Consider the following 24,245-nt stretch of genomic DNA (forward strand, 5'->3'; position numbering starts at 1 on the left):
CGGGATCGAATCCCACGTTGGGCTCCTGGTGCATGGAGCCTGCTTCTCCCTCTGCCTGTGTCTCTGCCTCTCTCTCTCTCTCTCTCTGTGAGACTATCATAAATAAATAAAAATTTAAAAAAAGAAGTGTAGAATTTTGAAAATAGAGACATGGTGTAAACCCTATTTCATTTTCTTATAGAATTATACTGTGTTTCTTTACATAAATTTACCAGGAGTTGCATACACATAAAACTATACAGGGAAGTTCCATGTATTCTTCACTTGGTTTCTCCAGTGGTAACATTTTGCGTTACCATAGTACCATATCAAAGCCGGGAAATTCACAGAGCTTATTCAGATTTCACCAGAGTTTTTTTTTTTTTTTCTTTTTTAAAGATTTTATTTATTTCTTTGAGAAGGTGGAGAGGGGGAAAGAAACTCAAGCAGACTCCATGGCTGAGCACAGAGCCACTGTGGGGCTCCATCCTACCACCTGAGATCAGGACCTTAGCCAAAACCAAGAGTTGGATGCTTAACCAACTTCATTGCCCAGGCGCCCCCAGATTTCACCAGTTTTATATGCACTCGTGTGTGTGTGTGTGTGTATTTTCATAATTAACAATGGATACTTACATGTTAATTCATATGGTACTTATTTTTTGTTAGCTTTGTTTGACTCAACATATTTGCTTGTTTTTCAACCTTTCAGTAACAAATCCAAAATTTTGGAAAAGCGCCTACGGTACTTAAATGACCACTTCACATACAACTTATATTGTAATATATGCCGATCACTATTTGAGAAGGACAAGCTGCTGTTTTCTTTTTTGTTATGTGCCAATCTTCTTCTGTAAGTTACTTGCTTTTTTTCTTTTATTTGTTTTAAAAAACTTGGCTGGGAAAACTAGGATGAGGATTTGATAAGGATGGCTTCTCACAAAAGGATGTTTTTGCTCTGCTTAAATCATGATCTTACCTATACATTTCTCTACAGTAGTATTGGTGTTTTGATGTTTATTAGATTTTTAAAATTTGGGTTACACATAAAAGTCCACCAAATATACACATACACTTTAATGGACTCTTAAAAAGCAAAAATCTATGTAACTACCAACTATGTGACTCTTGATCTCGGGGTCATGAGTTCAAGCCCCATGTTAGATGTAGAGGTTACTTAAAAAAAACAAACAAGAAATAGAGCCTTTTCAAATTGGTTTTTTCACTTAATAATATGCACTTAAAGTCTTTCCATGTTCTTTTCATGGCTTGATAGCTCACTTCTTTTTAGTACTAAATATTCCATTCTCTGGATGTACCACAGTTTATTCACCTACTGAAAGACATTCTGGTTGCTTCCAAGTTTTGAACTTTATGAATAAAACTGTTGTAAACATTTGCATATAGGTTTTTGTATGTACATAAGTTTTCAACTCTTTGCTTAAATACTAGAGAGTGTGATTGCTGATCATATGGCAAGAGTATGTTTAGTTTTGTAAAAATCCTGTCTTCTGAAGTAGCTATAACAATTTTGCATTCCACTAGCAAAGAGTAAGAGTTCCTCTTGCTCCACATCCTTGCCAACATTTGGTCTTGTCAGTGTTCTGGGTTTTGACCATTCTAATAGATGTGTAGTGTTACCTGATTTTAATTTGCAATTTGCTAATGACACATGATGTTTAGAATTTTTCCTTTGCTAATTTGCCATCTTTATATTTTCTTCAGTGATGCATCTGTTGGGTCTTTTGGCTACTTTTGAATCAGTTTAATTGTTCATTTTTTTATTGTTGTTTTGGGTGACAGTCTTTCAACAGGCCTTTTACAAATATTTTCTCCCAGTTTGTGGTGTGCCTTCTCATTCTTTTGACAGTGTCTTTGGCAGAGCAGAAATTTTAAATTTTAATGAAGTCCAACTTATCAATTCTTTCATGGCTCATGGTGTTGTATCTAAAAAATCACTGACAAAAAAATAAAAAATAAAAATCCATTGACATACCTAAGATCACCTAGATTTTCTCCTGTGTAATCTAGGAATTTTATGATTTTGCCTTTTATGTTTAGGTTCCTGATCCATTTTGAGTTAATTTTTGTGAAGAGTATCTAGATTCTTTTTTTTTTTTTTTGCATGGGGATATCCAGTTGTTCTAGCACCATTTGTTAAAAAGACTGTTCACTATATGGCCCTTGCTTCTTTGTCAAAGATCGGGTAGCTATATTTATATGGGTGTATTTCTGGACTCTTTATTCTGTATCACTGATCTGTATTTGTTCTTTTGTAGTATTGACTTAGATTTACAGTAAATCTTGTTAGAAGGGTAGTTCAGTCCTTGACTTTGTTCTTAAATATTATGTTGGCTATTCTGGGTCTTTTGAATCTTCATATAAATTGAACTTTATAGAAAATCAGTTTGTTGATATCCACAAAATTCTATTCTATTGACGTATTTGCCTATTTTTTTTTTTTTACCAATACATTGTCTTGAAGTCCAGTAATCTCAGTTTTCCAGTTGTATTCTCCTTCAATATGTGTTGAATATGTGTTGTGTTCTCCAAAACAATTGTTGCCTATTCTTGGTCTCTTGACCTTCCATATAAACATTAGAATCAGTCTGTCAATTATACACAAAATAACTTGCTGCAATCTTGAGTGAGATTGCAGTAAATCTATAGATCAGATTGGGAAGAACTGACACCCTGACAATATCGATTGTTCCTCTTCATGAATGTCTCTTCATTTATTTAATTCTTTGAGTTATTTCATCACATTTTTGTAGTTTTTCTCATATAGATCTTGTACATGATTTGTGAGATTTATACCTAAGTATTTCACTTTTTTGGGTGCCAGTGCAAATTGTATCCTGTTTTTAACTTCAAATTCCACTTGTCATTGCTATACAGGAAAGCAACTGACTTTTTGGATGTTGATGTTGCATCCTGCAACCTTGCTATAATTGGTTTCTTAGTTCTAGGATTTTTTTGTCAATTCTTTTATATTTTTAGATTTTCTACATAGACAAATATGTCATTTGCAAACAAAGGCAATTTAATTTTTTTCTTTCTAATCTATATGTTTTTTATTTCTTATTACACTAGCCAGGATTTTTAGTTGACAAGTGGTGAAAAGGGACATTCTTGTTTTGTTCTTGGTCTTAGTGGGAAAGTTTCTACTTTCTCATATTGAAGTATGATGTTGACCATAGGCTTTTTGGGAATGTTCTTTATCAAGTTGAGGATGTTTCCCTCTATACTTGTTTTGCTTAGAATTTTGATCATGAAAGGGTATTGGATTTTGTCAAATGCCTTTTCTGCATCTACTGATAGATGTGCTTTTTCTTCTTTAGTTGCTTGATGTGATAGATAACATTAATTGATTTTTGAATGTTGAAACAGCCTTACACACCTGAGTTAAATATCACTGTTTTAGTGTGTTTATCTTTTTATACATTGTTTGATTCAATTTGCTAATATTTTGTTAAGAATTTTTGTATCCATGTTCTTGAGAGATATTGGTCTGTAGTTTTCTTATACTATCTACTGTCTAGTTTTGGTATTAGGGTAACACTGGATTTGTAGAATAATTAGAGAAGTATTTCTTCTGCTATTTTCTGGAAGAGACTGTAAGGAATTGGTAGAATTTCTTCTTATAAGTTTGGTAGAATTCTCCAAAAACCCATCTTAGTGTGGTGCTTTCTGTTTTGGAAGGCTAATAATTATTGACTCAATTTTTTAATAGATATAGTTATGGACTGCATAGTTGTATCTGCCCCAAATTCATATGTTGATATGCTAACTTCCAGTGTGACTGTATTTAGAGATGAGGCCTCTAAGGAAGTAACCAGGTTAAATAAGGTCATAAAAGTATGTTCTTCATCTGATAGAATTAATGACCTTAAAAAAAGAGAGAGCTAGCAGAGTACTCTCTCTCTCCATATGCACATAGAAGAAAGGTCATGTGACAATACAGTGAGAAGTTGGCCGTCTACAAGCCAGGAAAAGAGGGCTCATCAAAAACCCAAATCAGCCAGAACTTTGATCCAAACTTCTATCTTCCAGAACTCTGAGAAAATAAATTAGCATTATTTATTCAACTGAGCCTATTGTTGTTTTTTTAAAGATTTTATTTGTTTGTTTGTTTGTTTGTTTATTCATGAGAGACACAGAGAGAGAGAGAGAGAGGCAGAGACATAGAGGGAAAAGCTGGCTCCCCATGGGGAGCCCAATGCGGGACTCGATCTTAGGATCCCGGGATCATGACCTGAGCTGAAGGCAGATGCTCAACCACTGAGCCACCCAGGCATCCCTTCCTGTTATATTTTGTTAAGGCAGCATAAGTACAATAACACAAAGTCTATTCAGATTACCTGTTTCCCCTTGTGTAAATTTGGGCAGATTATATCTTCCAATGAATTGATCCATTTCAGCTAGGTTATCAGATCTGAGGACATAGCATTCATAATATTGTTTTTTATCTTTTTAATGTCAAAGGAATTAATAGTGATGGCCCTTCTTTCATTTCTGATATTTGTAATTTGTATATTTATTTCCTTAGTTATCCTGGCTAGAGGTTAATCATTTTATTGATCTTTTCAAAGAACCAGATTTCAGTTTCTTTTTTTTTTGTATATTTTTTATTGGAGTTTGATTTGCCAACATATAGTATAACATACAGTGCTCATTCCGTCAAGTGCCCCTTTCAGTGCCCATCATCCAGTCACCCCATCCCACCACCCACCTCCCCTTCCATTACCCCTTGTTCATTTCCCAGAGTTAGGAGTCTCTCATGTTCTGTCACCCTCTATATTTCCCACTCATTTTCTCTCCTTTCCCCTTTAATCCATTTCACTATTTTTTATATTCCCCAAAAGAATGAAACCATATAATGCTTGTCCTTCTCTGACTGACTTACTTCACTTAGTATAATACCCTCCAGTTCTATCCACATCGAAGCAAATGGTGGGTATTCATCGTTTCTGATGGCTGAGTGACATTCCATTGTATATATAGACCACAGCTTCTTTATCCATTCATCTTCCAATGGACATCAAGGCTCCTTCCACAGTTTGGCTATTGTGGACATTGCTGCTATAAACATTGGGGTGCAGGTGTCCTGCCATTTCTCTGCATCTGTATCTTTGGGTAAATCCCCAGCAGTGCAATTGCTGGGTTGTAGAGTAGCTCTATTTTTAACTCTTTGAGGCACCTGCACACGGTTTTCCAAGAGTGGCTGTACCAGTTCACATTCCCACCCACAGTGCAAGAGTGTTCCCCTTTCTCCACATCCTCTCCAACATTTGTGGTTTCCTGCCTTGTTAATTTTCACCATTCTCACTGGTGTGAGGTGGTATCTCATTGTGGGTTTGATTTGTATTTCCCTGATGGCAAGTGATGCAGAGCATTTTCTCATGGGCTTTTTGGCCATGTGTATGTCTTCTTTGGTGAAATTTCTGTTCATGTCTTTTGCCCATTTCATGATTGGACTGTTTATTTCTTTGCTGTTGAGTTTAATAAGTTCTTTATAGATCTTGGAAACTAGCCCTTTATCTGATATGTCATTTGCAAATATCTTCTCCCATTCTGTAGGCTGTCTTTGAGTTTTGTTGACTGTTTCTTTTGCTGTGCAGAAGCTTTTTATGTTGATCAAGTCCCAATAGTTCATTTTTGCTTTTGTTTCTCTTGCCTTCATAGATGTATCTTGCAAGAAGTTACTATGGCCAAGTTCAAAAAGGGTGTTGCCTGTGTTCTTCTCTAGGATTTTCATGGATTCTTGTCTCACATTTAGACCTTTCATCCGTTTTGAGTTTATCTTTGTGCGTGGTGTAAGAGAATGGTCTAGTTTCTTTCTTCTGCATGTGGATGTCCAATTTTCCCAGCACCATTTATTGAAGAGACTGTCCTTTTTCCTGCCTTGTCGAATATTAGTTGACCATAGAGTTGAGGGCCCATTTCTGGGTTCTCTATTCTGTTCCATTGATCTATGTGTCTGTTTTTGTGCCAGTACCACACTGTATTGATGCTCATAGCTTTGTAGTACAACTTGAAATCTGGTATTGTGATGCCCCCAGATATGGTTTTCTTTTTCAATATTCCCCTGGCTATTCGGGGTCTTTTCTGATTCCATACAAATCTTAATATTATTTGTTCCAACTCTCTGAAGAAAGTCCATGGCATTTTGATAGGGATTGCATTAAATGTGTAAATTGCCCTGGGTAGCATTGACATTTTCACAATATTAATTCTTCTAATCCATGAGCATAGAATATTTTTCCATCTCTTTGTGTCTTCCTCAGTTTCTTTCAGAAGTGTTCTGTAGTTTTTAGGGTTTAGATCCTTTACCTCTTTGGTTAGGTTTATTCCTAGGTATCTTATGCTTTTGGGTGCAATTGTAAATGGGATTGATTTCTTAATTTTTCTTTCTTCAGTCTCATTGTTAGTGTGTAGAAATGCCACTGATTTCTGTGCATTGATTTTATATCCTGATACATTGCTGGATTGCTGTATGAGTTCTAGCAATCTTGGGATGGAGTCTTTTGGGTTTTCTACGTACAGTATCACGTCATCTGCAAAGAGGGAGAGTTTGACTTCTTTACCAATTTGAATGCCTTTTATTTCTTTTTGTTGTCTGATTGCTGAGGCTAGGACTTCTAGTACTATTTTGAATAGCAGTGGTGATAGTAGACATCCCTGTCATGTTTCTGATCTTAGAGGAAAAGCTTTCAGTGTTTCTCCATTGAGAATGATATTTGCTGTGGGCTTTTCATAGATGGCTTTTAAGATGCTGAGGAATATTCCCTCTATCCCTATACTCTGAAGAGTTTTGATCAGGAATGGATGCTGTATTTTGTCAAATGATTTCTCTGCATCTATTGAGAAGATCATATGGTTCTTGTTTTTTCTCTTGTTGATATGATCTATCACAATGATTGTTTTATGAGTGTTGAACCAACCTTGCATACTGGGGATAAATCCCACTTGGTCATTGTGAATAATCTCAATGTACTGTTGGATCCTATTAGATAGTATCTTGTTGAGAATTTTTGCATCTGTGTTCATCAGAGATATTGGTCTATAATTCTCCTTTTTGGTGGAGTCTTTGTCTGGTTTTGGAATTAAGGTAATGCTGGCCTCATAAAATGAGTTTGGAAGTATTCCATCGCTTTCTATCTTTTAAAACAGCTTTAATAGAATAGGTATTATTTCTTCTTTAGATGTTTGATAGAATTCCCCTGGGAAGCCATCTGGCCCTGGACTTTTTTTTTTTTTTTAGATTTTATTTATTTATTTACTCATAGAGACACAGAGAGAGAGTCAGAGACACACGCAGAGGGAGAAACAGGCTCCATGCAGGGAGCCTGACATGAGACTCGATCCTGGGTCTCTGGGATCATGACCCAGACCGAAGGCAGTGCTAAACCACTGAGCCACCTGGGCTGCCCTGGCCCTGGACTTTTGTGTCGTGGGAGTTTTTTGAGGACTGCTTCAATTTCCTCCCTGGTTATTGGCCTGTTCAAGTTTTCTATTTCTTCCTGTTCCCATTTTGGTATTTTGTGGTTTTCCAGAAATGCGCCCATTTCTTCTAGATTGCCTAATTTATTGGCATATAGCTGCTCATAATATGTTTTTAAAATCGTTTGTATTTCCTTGGTGTTGGTTGTGATCGTTCCTTTTTCACTCATGATTTTATTAATTTGGGTCTTTTACCTTTCTTTTTAATAAAGCTGGCTAATGTTTTGTCTATCTTATTAATTATTTCAAAGAACCAACTCCTCGTTTTGTTGATCTGTTCTACAGTTCTTCTGGTCTCTATTTCATTGAATTCTGCTCGAATCTTTATTAACTCTCTTCTTCTGCTTGGTGTAGGTTTATGTGCTGTTTTTTCTCCAGTTCCTTTAGGTGCGAGGTTAGCTTCTGTATTTGAGTTTTTTCCAATTTTTTGAGGGATCTTGTATTGTGATGTATTTCCCTCTTAGGACTGCTTTTGCTGTATGCCAAAGATTTTGAAAGGTTGTATCTTCATGTTCTTTAGTTTCCATGAATCATTTTAATTCTTCTCTAATTTCCTGATTGACCCTTTCATCTTTTAGTAGGATGCTCTTTAACCTCCACATGTTTGAGTTTCTTCCAAATTTCTTCTTGTGATTGGGTTCAAGTTTCAAAGCATTATGGTCTGAAAATATGCAGGGGACGATCCCAATCTTTTGGTATCAGTTGTGATTTGTGACTCGGGATGTGGTCTATTCTGGAGAAATTTCCATGTGCACTTGAGAAAAATGTGTATTCGGTTGCACTCGGATGCAAAGTTCTGTATAAATCTGTGAAATCCATCTGGTCCAGTGTATCATTTAAAGCTCTTGTTTCTTTGGTGATGTGTGCTTAGAAGATATGTCATTTGCAGAAAGTGCCGTGTTGAAGTCTCCTATTATTAGTGTATTATTATCTAAGTATGTCTTTACTTTTGTTATTAATTGATATACTTGGCAGCTCCCACACTAGGGTTATAAATATTCATAATTGTTAGGTCTTCTTGTTGGAGAGTCCCTTTAAATATGATATAGCATCCCTCTTCATCTCTTACTACAGTCTGGGATAAACTTTAACTTATCTAATATGAGGATTGCTACCCCAGCTTTCTTTTTAGGACCATTTGAATGGTAAATGGTTCTCCAACTTTTCATTTTCAGGTTGTAGGTGTCCTTAGGTCTAAAATGAGTCTCTTGTAGACAGCAAATAGATGGGTTTTGCTTTTTTATCCAGTCTGAAACCCTGGGTCTTTTGATGGGCTCATTAAGCCCATTCATGTTCAGAGTTACTGTTGAAAGATATGAATTTAGTGTCATCGTAATACCTATTTAGTCCCTGTTTTTGTGGATTATTTCTTTGGGCTTCCTCTTTCTTTTATAGGTTCCCCCTTAATATTTCTTGCAGAGCTGGTTTGGTGGTCACATATTCTTTCTGTTTCTGCCTATCTTGGAAGCTCTTTATCTCTCCTATTCTGAATGAGAGCCTTGCTGGATATAGTATTCTTGGCTGCATGTTCTTCTCATTTAGTACCCTGAATATATCCTGCCAGCCCTGTCTGGCCTGCCAGGTCTCTGTGGAAAGATCTGCTGTTAATCTATTCTTTTTCTCCATTAAAGTTAGGGAAATCTTGTCTCTTGTTGCTTTAAGGATTTTCCCTATCTTTGGAATTTGCAAGTTTCACTATTAAATGTCAAGGTATTGAACGGTTTTTATTGATTTTGGGAGGGACCTCTCTATCTCCTGGATCTGAATGCCTGTTTCCCTCACCAAATTAGGGAAGTTCTCAGCTATGATTTGTTCAAATATGCTTTCTGGCCCTCTGGCCCTCTCTGGAACCCCAATAATAGGTAGATTTTTTTTTCTTCTGAGGCTTTTATTTCCCTTAACCTTTCCCCATGGTCTTTTAATTGTTTTTCTCTTTTTTCCTCAGCTTCCTTCCTTGCCATCAACTTGTCTTCCATGTCACTCACTCTTTCTTCTACCTCTTTAACCCTCATCATTAGGGCCTCCAGTTTGGATTACATCTCATTTAATTGATTTTTAATTTTGGCCTGATTAGATCTAAATTCTGCAGTCATGAAGTCTCTTGATTCCTTTATGCTTTTTTTCCAGAGCTACCAGTAGCTTTCTAATTGTGCTTCTGAATTGGCTTTCTATCATTGAATTGTAATCCAAATTCTGTAACTCTGTGGCAGAGAGTAGATTCTTTCTTTTGCAGTGAGTTCTTCTTTCGAGTCATTTTGCTCAGTGCAGATTGGCTGTATGAGTGGGCTGAGTCAAGAATATCAACCGTGACCTAAGCAAATTACACCCTAGATGATTCTGATGAGGTCAGAGGCCAGAAATTGAAAACAAAGATCAGAACAAAATAAAACAAAAGGACCACTAAAATGAAAAACAAAGTTTAAAAAAAGTAGTAAAAAAATAAAAGGCCAAGAATCCCAAAGAAGAAGAGAAAAAGAAAAGCGGGGGGGGGGGGGGGGGGGGCTGGGAGATGGTGGTGGTGATGAAATTGTAGTGGATGGTGATGAAGTTGTAGTAGAAGGAGAATGTAGTCTGAGGGGTTCTAGAGGGTGATCCTCTTGGTTTTGAGTATATTAAGTTTTGTATGTTAGAAGATGCTCAGTCCCAGATTTATATAAACCAGAAATACTTGTAGAAAGCCCTAACATTGACCACAAAAACATAGAGGGGTGCAGAATGGGAATGAGGAATCTCACAGAACGAACCAGCACGGTGTATCACTTGATTCTGGGTGCATACTGGTCATTTTTAGAAGGTATTAACTTCCACCATTGTAGAACAAAATGAGGCAAACAAAAAACACAAAACATACAAACAAAAAACATATCTTGTATATCTCCCAAAATTGAGTATGTTGTAGGGTATCTAGAAGTGGAAAATATATCTAGACCTGTAATTGTAGAAGTATGAAAGTCAAAAATAAAGAATCTTAAAAATGAAGAGGTGGTAAAATATTGTAGTTAAGGTGGGAAAAGAGAAAAAAATGGAAATTTACAGTCTGGTATAAAAATGGGTTGTACTGGAAAAAGGAAGAAAAAACAATAGGAGGGGTACCCTCTAGTTCTATGTACTGTAAATCCCTCGACTTCCCCTGGAGCTTCCCAGCACTGCTCCGTCAAGAACTTGCTCTTCCCCTGTCCTTCCAGCTGGTCTTCTGGGGGAGGGAGGGCCTGCTGTGATGATTCTCAGGTGTGTGAGCCTGGGGGAGCTGCGCAGCCCCCTGCCAGGTGCACGGCTCAGTGGGAGCTGTTTATCCTGTGAGGCCCCTGTTCCCTGGCGGCCCGCCTCTCCCAGGCACAGGGTGACACCAGGAGGAACAACCACACTGGCGGCAGGCAGGCCTCCAGTCCTGGAGTCAGCTCCCCCAGTAACTACCTCAGTCTCCCAATCCGCACTGGCCTGGATGCTCCGGGGGCGGGGGGCGATGACCTGCACAGCCCGCAGGGCGCCCAGCGGCAGGAGCATCCTCGCTGTCCTGTGCGCTCCCGGCCTCTGCCTGTCCCGGGGGGAGCGCAGGATCCTGGGCTGTGTCCCCCGGTGCCCTGGGCTCCGGGGCCTCTGCTGCTGGAATCACACTCCCGGGCCAGCGGCTCCCTAAGGCAGCAGGGCGCAGCCCCCTCCGCGCGGAGCCCCCACCTGAGCTGCTCCCCAGGCCCCGCCCGGCGCTCCAGCCCTTTACCGCGCTGGGCCCGCGGGGTGGGCGCGCTCCCCGGGGCGCACCTCCTCTACTGGGGACCCCGGGAGACTGGAGGCCCCGCTGCCCCTCCTGCGCTTCGGCCCGGCTTCCCTGCTGAGCGCCTTTCCGTGGGGAAGAATCCGGTGCGGATTTTTAAAGTTCCTGCTTCTCCGGGGTGGGGCTTTCCTGTCCCCAGGCTCTCCACCCGGCTTTAGCCTGGCTCCCCTCCACCCCCCGCCACTTGATTCTTTTTTATACCTGCATGGAGCCTGCTTCTCCTTCTGCCTGTGTCTCTGCTTCTCTCTCTCCCTCTCTGTCTCTCATGAATAAATAAATAAAATCTTTTTTAAAAATTCCACATGAGTGAGATCATATAATTGTTTTTCTCTGATTGACTTATTTTGCTTAGCATAATACCCTCTAGTTCCATCCACGTTCATTGCAAATGGCAAATTTTCGTTTTTTTCATGGCTGAGTAGTATTCTAAAATTTTTTTTTTTTTTTTTGTAGACAACATATAGTTAGATCTTATTTTTGCATCCACTCTGACAGGCTATGTCTTTTCATTGATGTAATGAAACCATTTACATTTAAATTGATTATTGATGTAGATGGATTAATATCTACCATATGTGTTATCGTTTTCTATTCATTGCCATTGTTGTTTTGTGTTTCTCATTTTTGTGTGTGTGTTTCTCATTCTTTACAAGTTAAAATCGGTATGTAACATTATATAAGTTTTAGATGTATATTATAATTCAACATCTGCATTCATTGCCAAGTGATTATTTCCAAAAATCTCGTTACCATCCATCACCATACATTTGACCCCCTTCCCCCATACAAAAAACTCCCTTCCCTCTGATAATCACCAATCTATTCTTTGTATCTCTGAGTTTGTTTCGTTTTGCTTATTTGTTTATTTTTATATTCCACATATGAGTGAAATTGTACTGTTTTTTATGTTTCTCCTTCTGACTTATTTTACTTAATATAATACCCTCAAGTTCCATCCATGTTGTCACAAATGACAAGATATCATTCCTTATATGTCTGAGACTGACATTTAGGTTGTTTCCATATCTTGGCTATTGTAAATAATCCCCCCATAAACATTGAGGTGCATGTATCATTTCAAATGAGTGTTTTCATATTTTTCAGATAAATACCAAAAGTGAAATAGCTGGGTTGTATTGTATTCTATTCTTAACTTTTTGAGGAATCTCTATACTATTTTCCATAGTGCCCACCAATTTATATTCCACCAATAGGGTGCAGGAGTTCCCTTTTTTCCACATCCTCTTAAATACTTTTTTGTCTTTTTTATTATGGCCATTCTAACTAGTGTGAGGTGATATCTTATTGTGGTTTTGATTTGCATTTTGCATTCCCCTAATTGAGATTTTAAAAAAGATTTTATCTGTTTATTTTAGAGAGAGAAAGAGAGAGAGCATGAGCAGGGGAGGGGCAGAGGGAGAGAAAGAAAAAATCTCAAGCAGACCCCACACTGAGTGCAGAACCTGATGCAGGACTTGATCCCAGGACCCTGAGATCATAACCTGTGCCAAAATCAAGAGTTAGATGTCTAACCAACTGAGACACACAGGCACCCCTAATAAGTGATGCTGGACATTGTTTCACGTGCCTGTTGGCCATCTGTACTTCTTTGGAAAAATGTCCACTCAAATCCTAGGCCCATTTTTAAATCAAGTTGTTTGCTTCTTGTTAAATTGTGTGAATTCTTTGTATATTTTGGGTGTTAACTCCTTGTCAGATATTTGATTTATTATAAATATCATCTTCCATTCACTGAGTTGTCTTTTCATTTTGATGATGGTTTCTTTCACTTTACAGAAACTTTCTAGTTTTATATAGTCCCATTTGTTTATTTTTGTTTTTGTTTCCCTTGCCTTTGGAGTCATAGCCACAAAAATAGGGCTAAGATTGATGTCGAAGCTTACAACCTATGTTTTCTTCTAGGAATTTTATGGTATCAGGTATTACATTAAAGTCTTTAATCCATTTTTAATTAATTTCTGTGAAATAGTAGTATAAGATAGTGGTCTAGTTTCATTCTTTTGCATGTGGCTGTCCAGTTTTCCCAGCACCATTTATTGAAGAAACTGTCCTTTCTCCATTGTGTGTTCTTCCCCCTTTGTCATACATTAATTGTCTGTATATACTGTGTGGGGGTATATTTATTTCTGAGCTCTGTATATACATTTCTGGGCTCTCAGTTCTATTCTATTGATTTATGGGTCTGTCCTTAATGCCACTACTACACTATTTTGATTACTATAGTTCTGTAATATAGTTTGAGGTCAGGAAGCAGGATAACTTCAGCTTTGTTGTCCTTTCTCACGATAACTTTGGCTATTCAGGATCTTTTGTGATTCTATACAAATTTTTAAATTAGTTTTTATAGTTCTGTGAAAAATATTGTTGGAATTTTTATTGGAATTATATCTGTTGCTTGCTTTGGGTGGTATGAACATGTTAATGATATGGTTTTTCCAATCCATGAGCACAGAGTATTTTTCTATTTATTTGTGTCTTCAGTTTCTTGCATCAGTATCTTACAGTTTTTAGTGGACAGGTCTTTCACCTCCTTGATTAAATCTATTCCTAGGTATTTTATTCTTTTGATGTAATTGTAAATGAGATTGTTTTCTTAAATTCCCTGATAGTTCTTTATTAGTGTGTAGACATGCCACTGATTTCTTTAGAATGATATCATTCATATTCTACAATTCTGTATTTATTAGGTCTAACAGTTTTTTTTTTTTTTTAGTTCCAACAAAACCTTTAGAATTTTCTATAGAAAGTATTTGCAAATAGTGACAGTTTTACTTCTCTCTTTCCATTTTGAATGCCTTTTGTTTCTCTTTCTTGTCTAATTTCTGTTGCTGGAACTTCCAGTGTTATGTTGAATAAAAGTGTGGAGAGTGGGCATCCTGTCTTATTTCTGATCTTAAAGGAAAAGCTTTTGAGTTTTTACCATTGAGTATATTAGCCGTGGGTTTATCATATATAGACATTATTATATTAAGGTATGTTCCCTCTCTATGCACTTAATTGAGAGTTTTTTTCATAAATGGATGTTGAATTTTGTTAGATGATTTTTTTCTGCATCTATTGAGATGATCATGATTTTTATCCTTAATTTTGTTAATGTGGTGTATCACCTTGATTGATTTGTGGATGTTGAATCATCCTTGGATCTCTAGAATAAATCCCACTTGATCATAGTGTATGATTCTTTTAATGTATTGTTGGATTTGGTTTGCTATGTTTGTTATTTTTGCCTCTATGTTCATTAAAGATATTGGCCTGTAATTTTCTTTTTTGTGTGGTATTCTTGTCTGATTTTGGTATTAAAGTAATGCCACTCTCATAAAATACGTTTGAAAGTGTTTTCTCCTCTTCAGTTTTTTTGAAGGAAGAGTGTGAGAAGGACAGATACTGTCTTTGAATGTTTGGTAGAGTTCACCAGCGAAGCTGTCTGGGCCTGGGCTTTTGTTTGTTAAGAGTTTTTTTATTACTGATTCTATCTCTTTGCTAGCAATTGGTCTATTCAAATTTTCTATTTCTTCGTGATTTGTCTTGGAAGATTGTATATTTTTGAGAATTTATCCATTTCTTCTAGGTTGTCCAATTCATTGGCATATAATTATTTATAGTGTAATTGTAACGTTAGTTGTAACTTCTTTTGCATTTCTGATTTTATTTATTTGAGCCCTCTTCTTTTCTTGGCTAATCTAGCTAAAGGTTTGTCAATTTTGTTTATATTTTCAAAGAACTACCTCTTAGTTTCACTGATCTTTTTTGTTTACATTTTTTGGTCTCAGGTTGACTTATTTTCACTCTGATCTTTGTTATTTTTTTTCCTTCTACTAACTTTGGGCTTCATTTATTCTTCTTCTAGTTCTTTTAGGTTTAAACTTAGATTGTTTTTTGAGGTAGGCTCATATTGCTGTGATATTCCCTCTTAGAACCACTTTTACTGCACCCCATAGATTTTCATATGTCATATTCCTGTTTTCATTTGTCTCTATCTATATTAATTTCTTCGATTTCCTTAATGATCCATTGGTTGCTTAGTAGCCTGTTGCTTAATCTCCACATTTTTGTGGTTTTTCCAGTCTTTTTTTTGTTGTTGTTGTTATTGATTTCTTGTTTTATTACCATTGTAGGCAGAGAAGATGCTTAATGTAATCTCAGTCTTGGGGCACCTGGGTGGCTCAGTTGGTTGAGTGTCCGACTCTTGGTTTCAGTTTAGGTTATGATCTTAGGGTTGTGAGATTGAGCCCCACATCAAGCTCCATGCTCAGTGGGGAGTCTGCTTGAGATTCTCCCTCTCCCTACCCCTACTCTTTCATGCTCTTTCTCTCTCTCTCTAAAATAAATAAATAAATATTTTTAAAAAGTAGGGACACCTGGGTGGCTCAGTGGTTGAGCGTCTGCCTTTGGCACCGAGTCCCACATCGGGCTCCCTGCATGGAGTCTGCTTTTCCCTCTGCCTATGTCTCTGTCTCTCTCTGTCTTTCATGAATGAATAAATAAAATCTTTTTTTAAATCTTTAAAAAATATATAAATATATAAAAATATATAATACAATCATATATTATATATAGCTATATACTAAATATATATAATAAATATATAAAATATATATATTTATATAATCTCAATATTCTTGAATTTATTGAGACTTGTTTTGTGGCCTAACATGTAATCTATCCTAGAGAATGTTCCATGTGCATTTGAAAAGAATGCGTATTCTGCCTTTGGCTGGGATTTTAAATATATGGCTACTAAGTCTATTTGGTCTAATGTGTCATTTAAGGTCAGTGTTTCCTTATGCTTTTCTGCCTGACTGCTTTATCCATTGATGTAAGTGGGGGTGTTAAAGTACCCTATTATTATTATATCGCTATCAGTTTCTACCTTTAGGAGAATAATATTTGCTTTCTATATTTGGTGCTCCTATACACTGGGTATAGATAGATAGATAGATAGATAGATAGATAGATAGATAGATAGATGTTGAATCTTCTTGCTGGATTGATTCCTTTATCATTCTGTAATTCCCTTCTTGGTCTTTTATTACAGTCTTCATTTTAAAGTCTGTTTTGTCTGATATGAGTATAGCTACATCAGCTTTCTTTTCATTTGTTTGCATGGACTGTCTTTTCCTGTCCCTTCACTTTCAATCTGTGTTTATCTTTACTTTTTTTTTTATTCAATTTGCCAACATATAGTATAACACCCAGTGCTCATCACATCTTGTGCGCTCCCCAATGTCCATCACCCAGTTACCCAATCCCCCCACCCACCTCTCCTTCAGTAACCCTCAGTTTGTTTCCCAGAGTTACGAGTCTCTCATGATTTGTCTCCCTCTCTGATTTTTCCCCATTCAGTTTTCCCTCCTTCCCTTATGGTCCCTTGAGCTATTTCTTATATTCCACATATAGGTAAAACCATATGATAATTGTCTTTCTCCAATTGACTTATTTCACCCAGCATAATACCCTCTGGTTTCATCCACATCCATGTAAATGGTAGGTATTCATCCTTTCTAATGGCCGAGTAATATTCCATTGTGTGTGTGTGTGTGTATGTGTGTGTACATACAAACAACATCTTTATCTGTTCATCTGTTGAAGGACATCTCAGCTGCTCCCACAGTTTGGCTTTTGTGGACATTGCTGCTATGAATATTGGGGTGTAGGTGTCCTGTTGTTTCACTACCTCTACCTCTGTATCTTTGGGGTAAATACCCAGTAGTGCAATTGCTGGGTTGTAGGGTAACTCTATTTTTAACTTCTCAAGGAATCTCCTTATCTGTATCTTTACTCCTAAACTGAGTCTCTTGTAGACAGCATAAAGATGAGTCTTTTTTTTTTAATCCACTTAGCCATTATGTCTTTTGATTGGAAAGTTTATTTACATTTAAAGTAATTAATGATAAGCATGTACTTATTGCCACTTTGTAATTGTTTTCTGCCTGTTGTCTTTGTTCCTTTCTGCCCTTTTCTCACTTCTCTTGTGGTATAATGGCTTTCTTTGGTTTTATGTTTAAGTTCCTTTCTCATTTTCTTTGTGGTATTTTTTTTTTCTTTGTGGTTACTGTGAGGTTCATATATAGCATCCTGTGTTTATAATAATTTAAGATGAGGGATCCCTGGGTGGCGCAGCGGTTTGGCGCCTGCCTTTGGCTCAGGGCGCAATCCTGGAGACCCGGGATCGAATCCCACGTCGGGCTCCCAGTGCATGGAGCCTGCTTCTCTCTCTGCCTGTGTCTCTGCCTCTCTCTCTCTCTGTGTGTGACTATCATAAGTAAAAAAAAAAAAAAATAAAAATAAATAAATAATTTAAGATGAGAGCAGCCTAAATTTGAACACATTCCACAACTGTATTTTTACTACCCCCTTGTTTTATATTTTTGATGTCACATTTTACAAATTTTTATTTTATGCATCTTTTAATTATTGTAGTTTTAATTTTATTACTTTTGTCTTTTAACCAACATACTTGCTCTATAAGTGATCAAATCTACTCCCTTTACTCTTTACCTTTTCCAGTGAGATTTTTACTTTTGTATGTTTTTTGCTATTAATTAATGCCATCTATTTTCAGCTCATAAAAGTCTCTTTAAAATTTCTTGTAAAGCCGGTTTACTGGTGATAAACTTTAGTTTTTGTTTATCTGGAAAACTGCCCTTTTTTCAGCTTTATTAGGTAATTGGCGTATTATGTAATTTGCCGATGGTAAGAATACAGTTAGGTGATTTTTATACAATTGTGCAACTATCACCAAAATCCAATTTTAGAGCATTTCCATAATCTCAAAGTTTCCTTGTGCTTCCTTGGTCAACTCCTATTCCTACTCCCAGCCCCAGCAACCACTGTTCTACTTTCCGCCTCCATACTTATCCTTTCTAGAAATTTTATGAATGAGACACTTTAAGGCTTATAATGCGGTCTATCTCTGCAAATGTTCTATATGCCATTGAAAAGAATGTGTATTTTGCTGTTCTTGAATGGAATATTCCATAAATGCCCAGTAGGTCAAGCTTGTCCATACCCTATATCCTTATTGATTTTCTGTGTACTTGTTCAATTGATTTTTGAGAGAGATTTGAAATCTCTCAGCTATGGAGATTGCTCCTGACAGTTCTATCAATATGTGTTTGTGTTTTGATGCTCTGTTATTAGATGTGTAAATGTTTAGGACTGTTATGACCTCTTAATTAATTGACTTGACCTTTTTTATTTTAAACCCTGCTCTATCCTTTGCTCTGAAATCTATTTTTTATGATGCTATTATGGACCCTGGCTTTCTTTTGAATAGTGTTAACATGGTATATATTTTTCCATACTTTTATTTGTGTCTTTAAGCTGTATTTCTGAAGACAACATGTAGTTAGGTCTTGTTTGTTTTATCCAATCTGATAATCGCTACCTTTAATGAAATTGTTTAGACCATTTACAGTCAATGAGAATATAGAGTTATGTTTAAATCTACCATCTTACAACTTGCTTTCTGCTTTGCACGTCTGTTTATTGTTCCATTTCCTCATTTTCTTTGAATTGAGTGTGTATTATTCCATTCTATCTCCTTTGTTGACTTACTAGCTATAATTTTTTGTTTTATTCTTTTAGTGATTTACTTGGATTGTAGTATATCTTTTATCATATCACAGTCTATCTTCAGGTAAAATTATATTCTTTTATATATATATAGTGTAAGAACTTATAACCATATACTACCATTTCTCTCCTTCTAGCTTCTGTTTTGTCATACATTTCACTTGTACATGTTATAAATCACACAGCACATTGTTTTTTTTCTCTAAATAGTAATCTTTTAAAAAGACTTAAATAATAAGAAAAAAGTCTTATATGTTTACCTATATAGTTACCATTTCTGGTACTCTTTATTCTTTTGTGCTGATTCTGGCGCTCTATGCTTTTGTGTTGATTCAAATTTCCATCTACCTGAAATTTCCTTCAATATCTCTTATACTGTATATCTACTGGTAATGAATAATTTCAGTTTCTCTACATCTGGAAAGAAATCAGTGAATCAGGAATTTTAACATTCCTATCCTCTTGTTGTATTATCTCTATCATTTGTACATATTTATTGACTGAATTTTTTTTTCTTCTGGTTATGGATGTTGTGAATTTTACATGGATAAATGCTGGGGTTATTTTTATTCCTTTAAAGAACATTAGATGGAGTGCCTGGGTGGCTCAGTGGGTTAAGTGTGTATCTTCAGTTCAGGTGATTCTGGGATTGAGCCCCACATCAGGCTCCCTGCTGGTGGGGAGCCTGCTTCTCCCTCTGCCTCTGACCCTCTCTCTGCTCATGCTCTCTCTCGCATTCTCAAAGAAATAAATAAACTCTTTAAAAAATATAAAGAGCGTTAGACTTTACTTCTGCAGGTACTTAAATTACTGGAATAGTTTGATGTTTTCAAGGCTTGTTTTTAAGCTTTCTTTTGGTAGCTTTAGAATATACTTTTTTCTGAAGCTAGGTTAGCTTTGCTACTAAGGCATGATCCCTCTGATATTGCTCCTGAATTCCTCCAATGTTCAACAAAAATTCAACTGTAGTTGGCAAGAACTAGTCGTGTGAGCTCTGATAGCTGCTCAATTTACAGCTCCCTCGATATTCTTTGCCTTGTCTCCTATAGTTTTACCCTTTTCCTATATGCCTTAGCATTAAGTATTAGATATTAAGTATCCATATAGAGGACCGATACACAGATTTCTGGTCCTCTTTTCTATGCATCTCCCTCCTCCCTCCTACTCTGCCCACAAATTCTGCCTCCTCAGACTTCCTTCATTCTGACCTCTGTTTATTCAACTCAGCAATACTATCAAGTTCTGATTTTGATCATCCCTCTGTTTTGTAGTCTGGAAAGTGCCTCCAGGTGGATAGCTGAGGCAATCATAGGGATCACCTTACTTGTCTCCCTTCTTACACTGGCTATTGTATAATTTCCAAAAACAGTCGTTTCATTCACTTTATCTAGTTTTCCAGTTGTTTATGGCAGTAGGATAATAATTCAGTTCTGATTATTTTATCAAGGCTATAGAAGCAGAAATTTACTTCATTCAGTTTTAAAATCAGCAATTTACAGCAATCTTTATTTTGGTTTTACAGGGCAAAGAAAGAGATTGAATACCAGGAACTGATGTTTCTTTTAACTGGAGGAGTAAGTCTTAAGAGTGCTGAAAAAAATCCTGATCCAACTTGGCTACAGGATAAAAGCTGGGAGGAAATTTGTCGTGCAAGTGAATTTCCTGCCTTCAAAGAACTCAGGTAATTGTTTAAACTTGATGACAACATTGTATAAGGATAGGTAAATTTTAAGCTCCTTGTTCAACAATTTCTTTTTAAATTATATTCCAATGAAATAATAACTAGTAAGCTTTTTTTTCCATTAGAGAGCATTTTTGTGAACATATAACCGAATGGCGGGAAATTTATGACAGTAAAGAGCCACACAATGCTAAATTTCCAGTACCAATGGATGAAAAACTAAATGAACTACAGAAAATAATAATTCTTCGGTGCTTAAGACCTGATAAGGTAAAAGACAAATGTATCCTATTTTGAAATGCAGCTAATTGGCCATTTAAGAATAAGTCCCGGGAATTAAAGGCACAACATAAGAAATACAGTCAGTGATATTGTAAAGGTGACGTAATGGGACAGATGGTAGCTACACTTGTGGTGAACACTGCGTAATATATAAACTTACTAAATATAAGTTGTACCCCTGAAGCTAATGTAACATTGTGTGTCAACTCTACCCAAATTTTTAAAAAACTTATTGTTTCAGGTTTAGGTTATTGCTATTTGGTTCTTTGACCCTCATTGTAGGTGCTCAAAGCAGGGGGTTCATTTTGCTCCTTGGATTTGTAGGTTTATAGTTTTCCTGAGCTTGGGAAAAATTTTGGCCATTAGTTCTTCAAATACTTTTTTAAAAAGATTTTATTTATTTATTTATTTGAGAGGAGGGGGGAGGGGCAGTGGGAGAGGGAGAGAATCTCAAGGCAACTCCATGCTGAGCATGGAATCTGAGGCAGGGCTCTATCTCACGACCCTGACATCATGACCTGAGCCAGAACCAACAGTCAGAGGCTTAATCAACAGAGCCACACAGGTGCCCCTTCTTCAAATATTTTTTGCCACTCCACCCTATAATTCCAATTAAATATACATTAGACTGCTTGGTATTATACATTAGATAAGTGCTCTGTTATTTATTTTTAAATCTTTTTGTATCACTGTGCTTCAGTTTATATAGTTTCTATTGCTATCTTTAAGTCTACTGATTTCTTCTTTTGTAGTCTCTAATCTGCTATTATTCCTATCCAATTAATCTATTTGTTTCAGGGGCTCCTGGATAGCTCAGTCAGTTAGGAGTCTGACTCTTGGTTTTGGCACAGGGCATGGTCTCAGGGTCGTGGGATCAAGCCCCACATTGGACTCCTCACTCAGTGGGGAGTATGCTTGAGATTCTTCCTCTCCCTCTGTCCTTCCCTCTGCTTACACCTACAGGCTCTTTATCTCTCTCTGTCTCTCAAATAAATAAAACTTAAAATTTTTTTTTGTTTCAGCTATTATATATTTCATTATTAGTTCATTTAGTTCTTTTTTACATATTATATTTATCTTTCATTCTGTTCATTTTTTAAATACTTGAACATGGTTATAACAACTGTTTTATTTTTTAAAATTTAATTTTATTTATTTATTCACAAGAGACACACACACACACAGAGGGAGAGAAAGAGAGAGAGAGAGAGAGAGAGAGGCAGAGACACAGGCAGAAGGAGAAGCAGGCTCCATGCAGGAAGCCTGACATGGGACTTGATCCTGGGTCTCTAGGATCAGGCCCTGGGCTGAAGGCGGCGCTTAACCGCTGAACCACCCGGGCTGCTCATAACAACTGTTTTAAACCTTGACTGCTGATTTCATCGTTTCTGGATTTTTTCTATTGAATGATTTTATTCTTGGTTATACATTATATTTTCTTCTTGGCCTGCCCAATAATGTTTGTTTGGATACCAGACATTGTTGATAATTTGGATTTTGTTATCCTCTTTTAAAGATTGTTGAATTTTATCCTGCAAGGTCAAGGGTCAACAAACAATACTTACAGGACAAATCCAGCCCATGACTTGCTTTTGTCCAGCCATGAGCATATTCATGATGTTTACATTTTAAAGAATTGTTTTAAAAAAGAATAAAAAGAATATGCAGCAGAAATTGTATATGGCCCACAATGCCTAAAGTTTTTACTATCTAGCTCTCTGTAGAAAAAAGGTTACCAATCCCTTTGGCTACATAGTTAAATTACTTAAATTCAGATTGTTCCTTTCAAAGATTATTTTAAGATTTGTTAGCACACATGCAGAATAGCCTTTACTCAATGGATAGTTTAGCTCCACTTCTAAAGTGTGACTTTTCTGGGGACTTTACCAACTGCCACATGTGATCACCAAGGGCTCTCCACTGTGGCTATTGGGAACTTGAATAATTCGCAGCCTTGCATGAACTCTGGTAGCTCTGTAGATCCTCAAGTTCAAAGCTCCCCAGTCATTCTTTTTTTAGCCTATGCATGCACACCATAGTATTTAGCAAAGATTCAAGAGTACTGTTATGTCAGTTTCTGCATTCTTTTTTTCTTTTTTCTGGGTAGTTTCTTTCTAATTTGCAACTTCTAGTGATCTCTCTCCTTGGACTCTGATTCCTATCTTACCAACTCAGCAAAATTGTGTTGCTCTGCTTTCAATCACTTTTCCTGTTCCACAGGCTGGAATGTACCTCCCAGGAGAAAGCTAAAGGGATAATAGATCTCACCTTGTGTGTTTCCTCTTTCACAGAGATCAAAGGCCTGTACCACTTATTGTCTGAATTGCCCAGTATCTGAAAATGGTTGTTTTTAAAATTTTGTACATTTTTAGTTGTTTATTTGAAAGTGTAAATCTGGGCCCTATTAGCAGAAGGGGCCATATCGGCTGGAAGTAAAAGATGGTAGAGAATCTTGTACATGTCACAATGTTATTAGTTTAAACATGCAAAAAATATCTTTCTTTTTTTTTCTTCCAAGCTTTTATTTAAATTACAATTAGTTAATATACAGTGCAATATTATTTCCAGGTATAGAATTTAGTGATTCATCACTTACATACTATACCCAGTGCTCATCACAAGTGCCCTCCTTAATACCCATCACCTATTTAACGCACCCACCTCCCCTCCAGTAAGCCTCAATTTGTTCTCTATAGTTAGGAGTGGGTTTCCTGGTTTGCTGCTCTTCTTCCCACCCCCATGTTCATCTATTTTGTTTCTTAAATTCCACATATGAATGAGATCATATGGTATTTGTCTTTCTCTGTCTGATTTATTACCCTTAGCATGATACTTTCCAAGACCATCCATGTCATTGCAAATGACAGGATCTCTTTCTTTTAATGGCTGAGTAATATTCCATTGTATATAAATAACACATCTTTATACATTCATTGGATGATGAACATTTGGGCTTTTTCCATAATTTGGAATTTTTTTTCCCATTATTTTCCATAATTTGGCTATTGTTGATAATGTTGCCATAAACATTGGGGTGCATATATCTCTTCAAGTCAGTATTTTTATGTTCTTTGGATAAATAGGTTATAGTGCAATTGTAGGGTAGATATATTTTTAACTTCTCAAGGAAACTCCATACTGTTTTCCAGAATGAACTTATAAAACTCAAAACCCCAAAACACAAATAATAATTTTTTAAAATGAAGATATGAATAGACATTTTTCCAAAGAATACATACAGATGACCAACAGACACAAAAATCTTCCTATAGGTGAAATAAACAGGCTAATACTGGTTTTTCACACATTCAAGAAAGGTGATTATGGTGTTACAAAATAAAAGGTTTTAAACAGAAAACCAAAAACTATATTCAAATGTGTAGTTTAAACTTTGAGAAAGTCACCTCACCCCTCTGAGCTCCATGTATAAAA

The 24,245-nt window shown here is 36.5% G+C and overlaps 1 protein-coding gene across 5 annotated transcripts in view; it reads left to right on the top strand.

The window, feature by feature from the left end:
• Positions 1–24,245, top strand: part of DNAH12 (dynein axonemal heavy chain 12) — a 203,306-nt gene that overhangs the window by 153,317 nt on the left and 25,744 nt on the right. For 4 of the 5 annotated variants that reach the window (XR_007404380.1, XR_007404379.1, XM_049098394.1 and 1 more), the window contains exons 60-62: positions 692–832; positions 20,373–20,531; positions 20,657–20,801. Coding sequence is in view for 3 of the 5 variants with exons in the window: in XM_049098394.1 (XP_048954351.1) it covers positions 692–832; positions 20,373–20,531; positions 20,657–20,801 (445 nt within the window). In the remaining 2 variants the exon portion in view is untranslated. The remainder of the gene's footprint in view (positions 1–691; positions 833–20,372; positions 20,532–20,656; positions 20,802–24,245) is intronic. The other variant, XM_049098393.1, reaches the window with a different exon arrangement.

Source organism: Canis lupus, chromosome 20, assembly GCF_003254725.2.
Source record: "Canis lupus dingo isolate Sandy chromosome 20, ASM325472v2, whole genome shotgun sequence".
Lineage (NCBI taxonomy): Eukaryota > Metazoa > Chordata > Mammalia > Carnivora > Canidae > Canis > Canis lupus.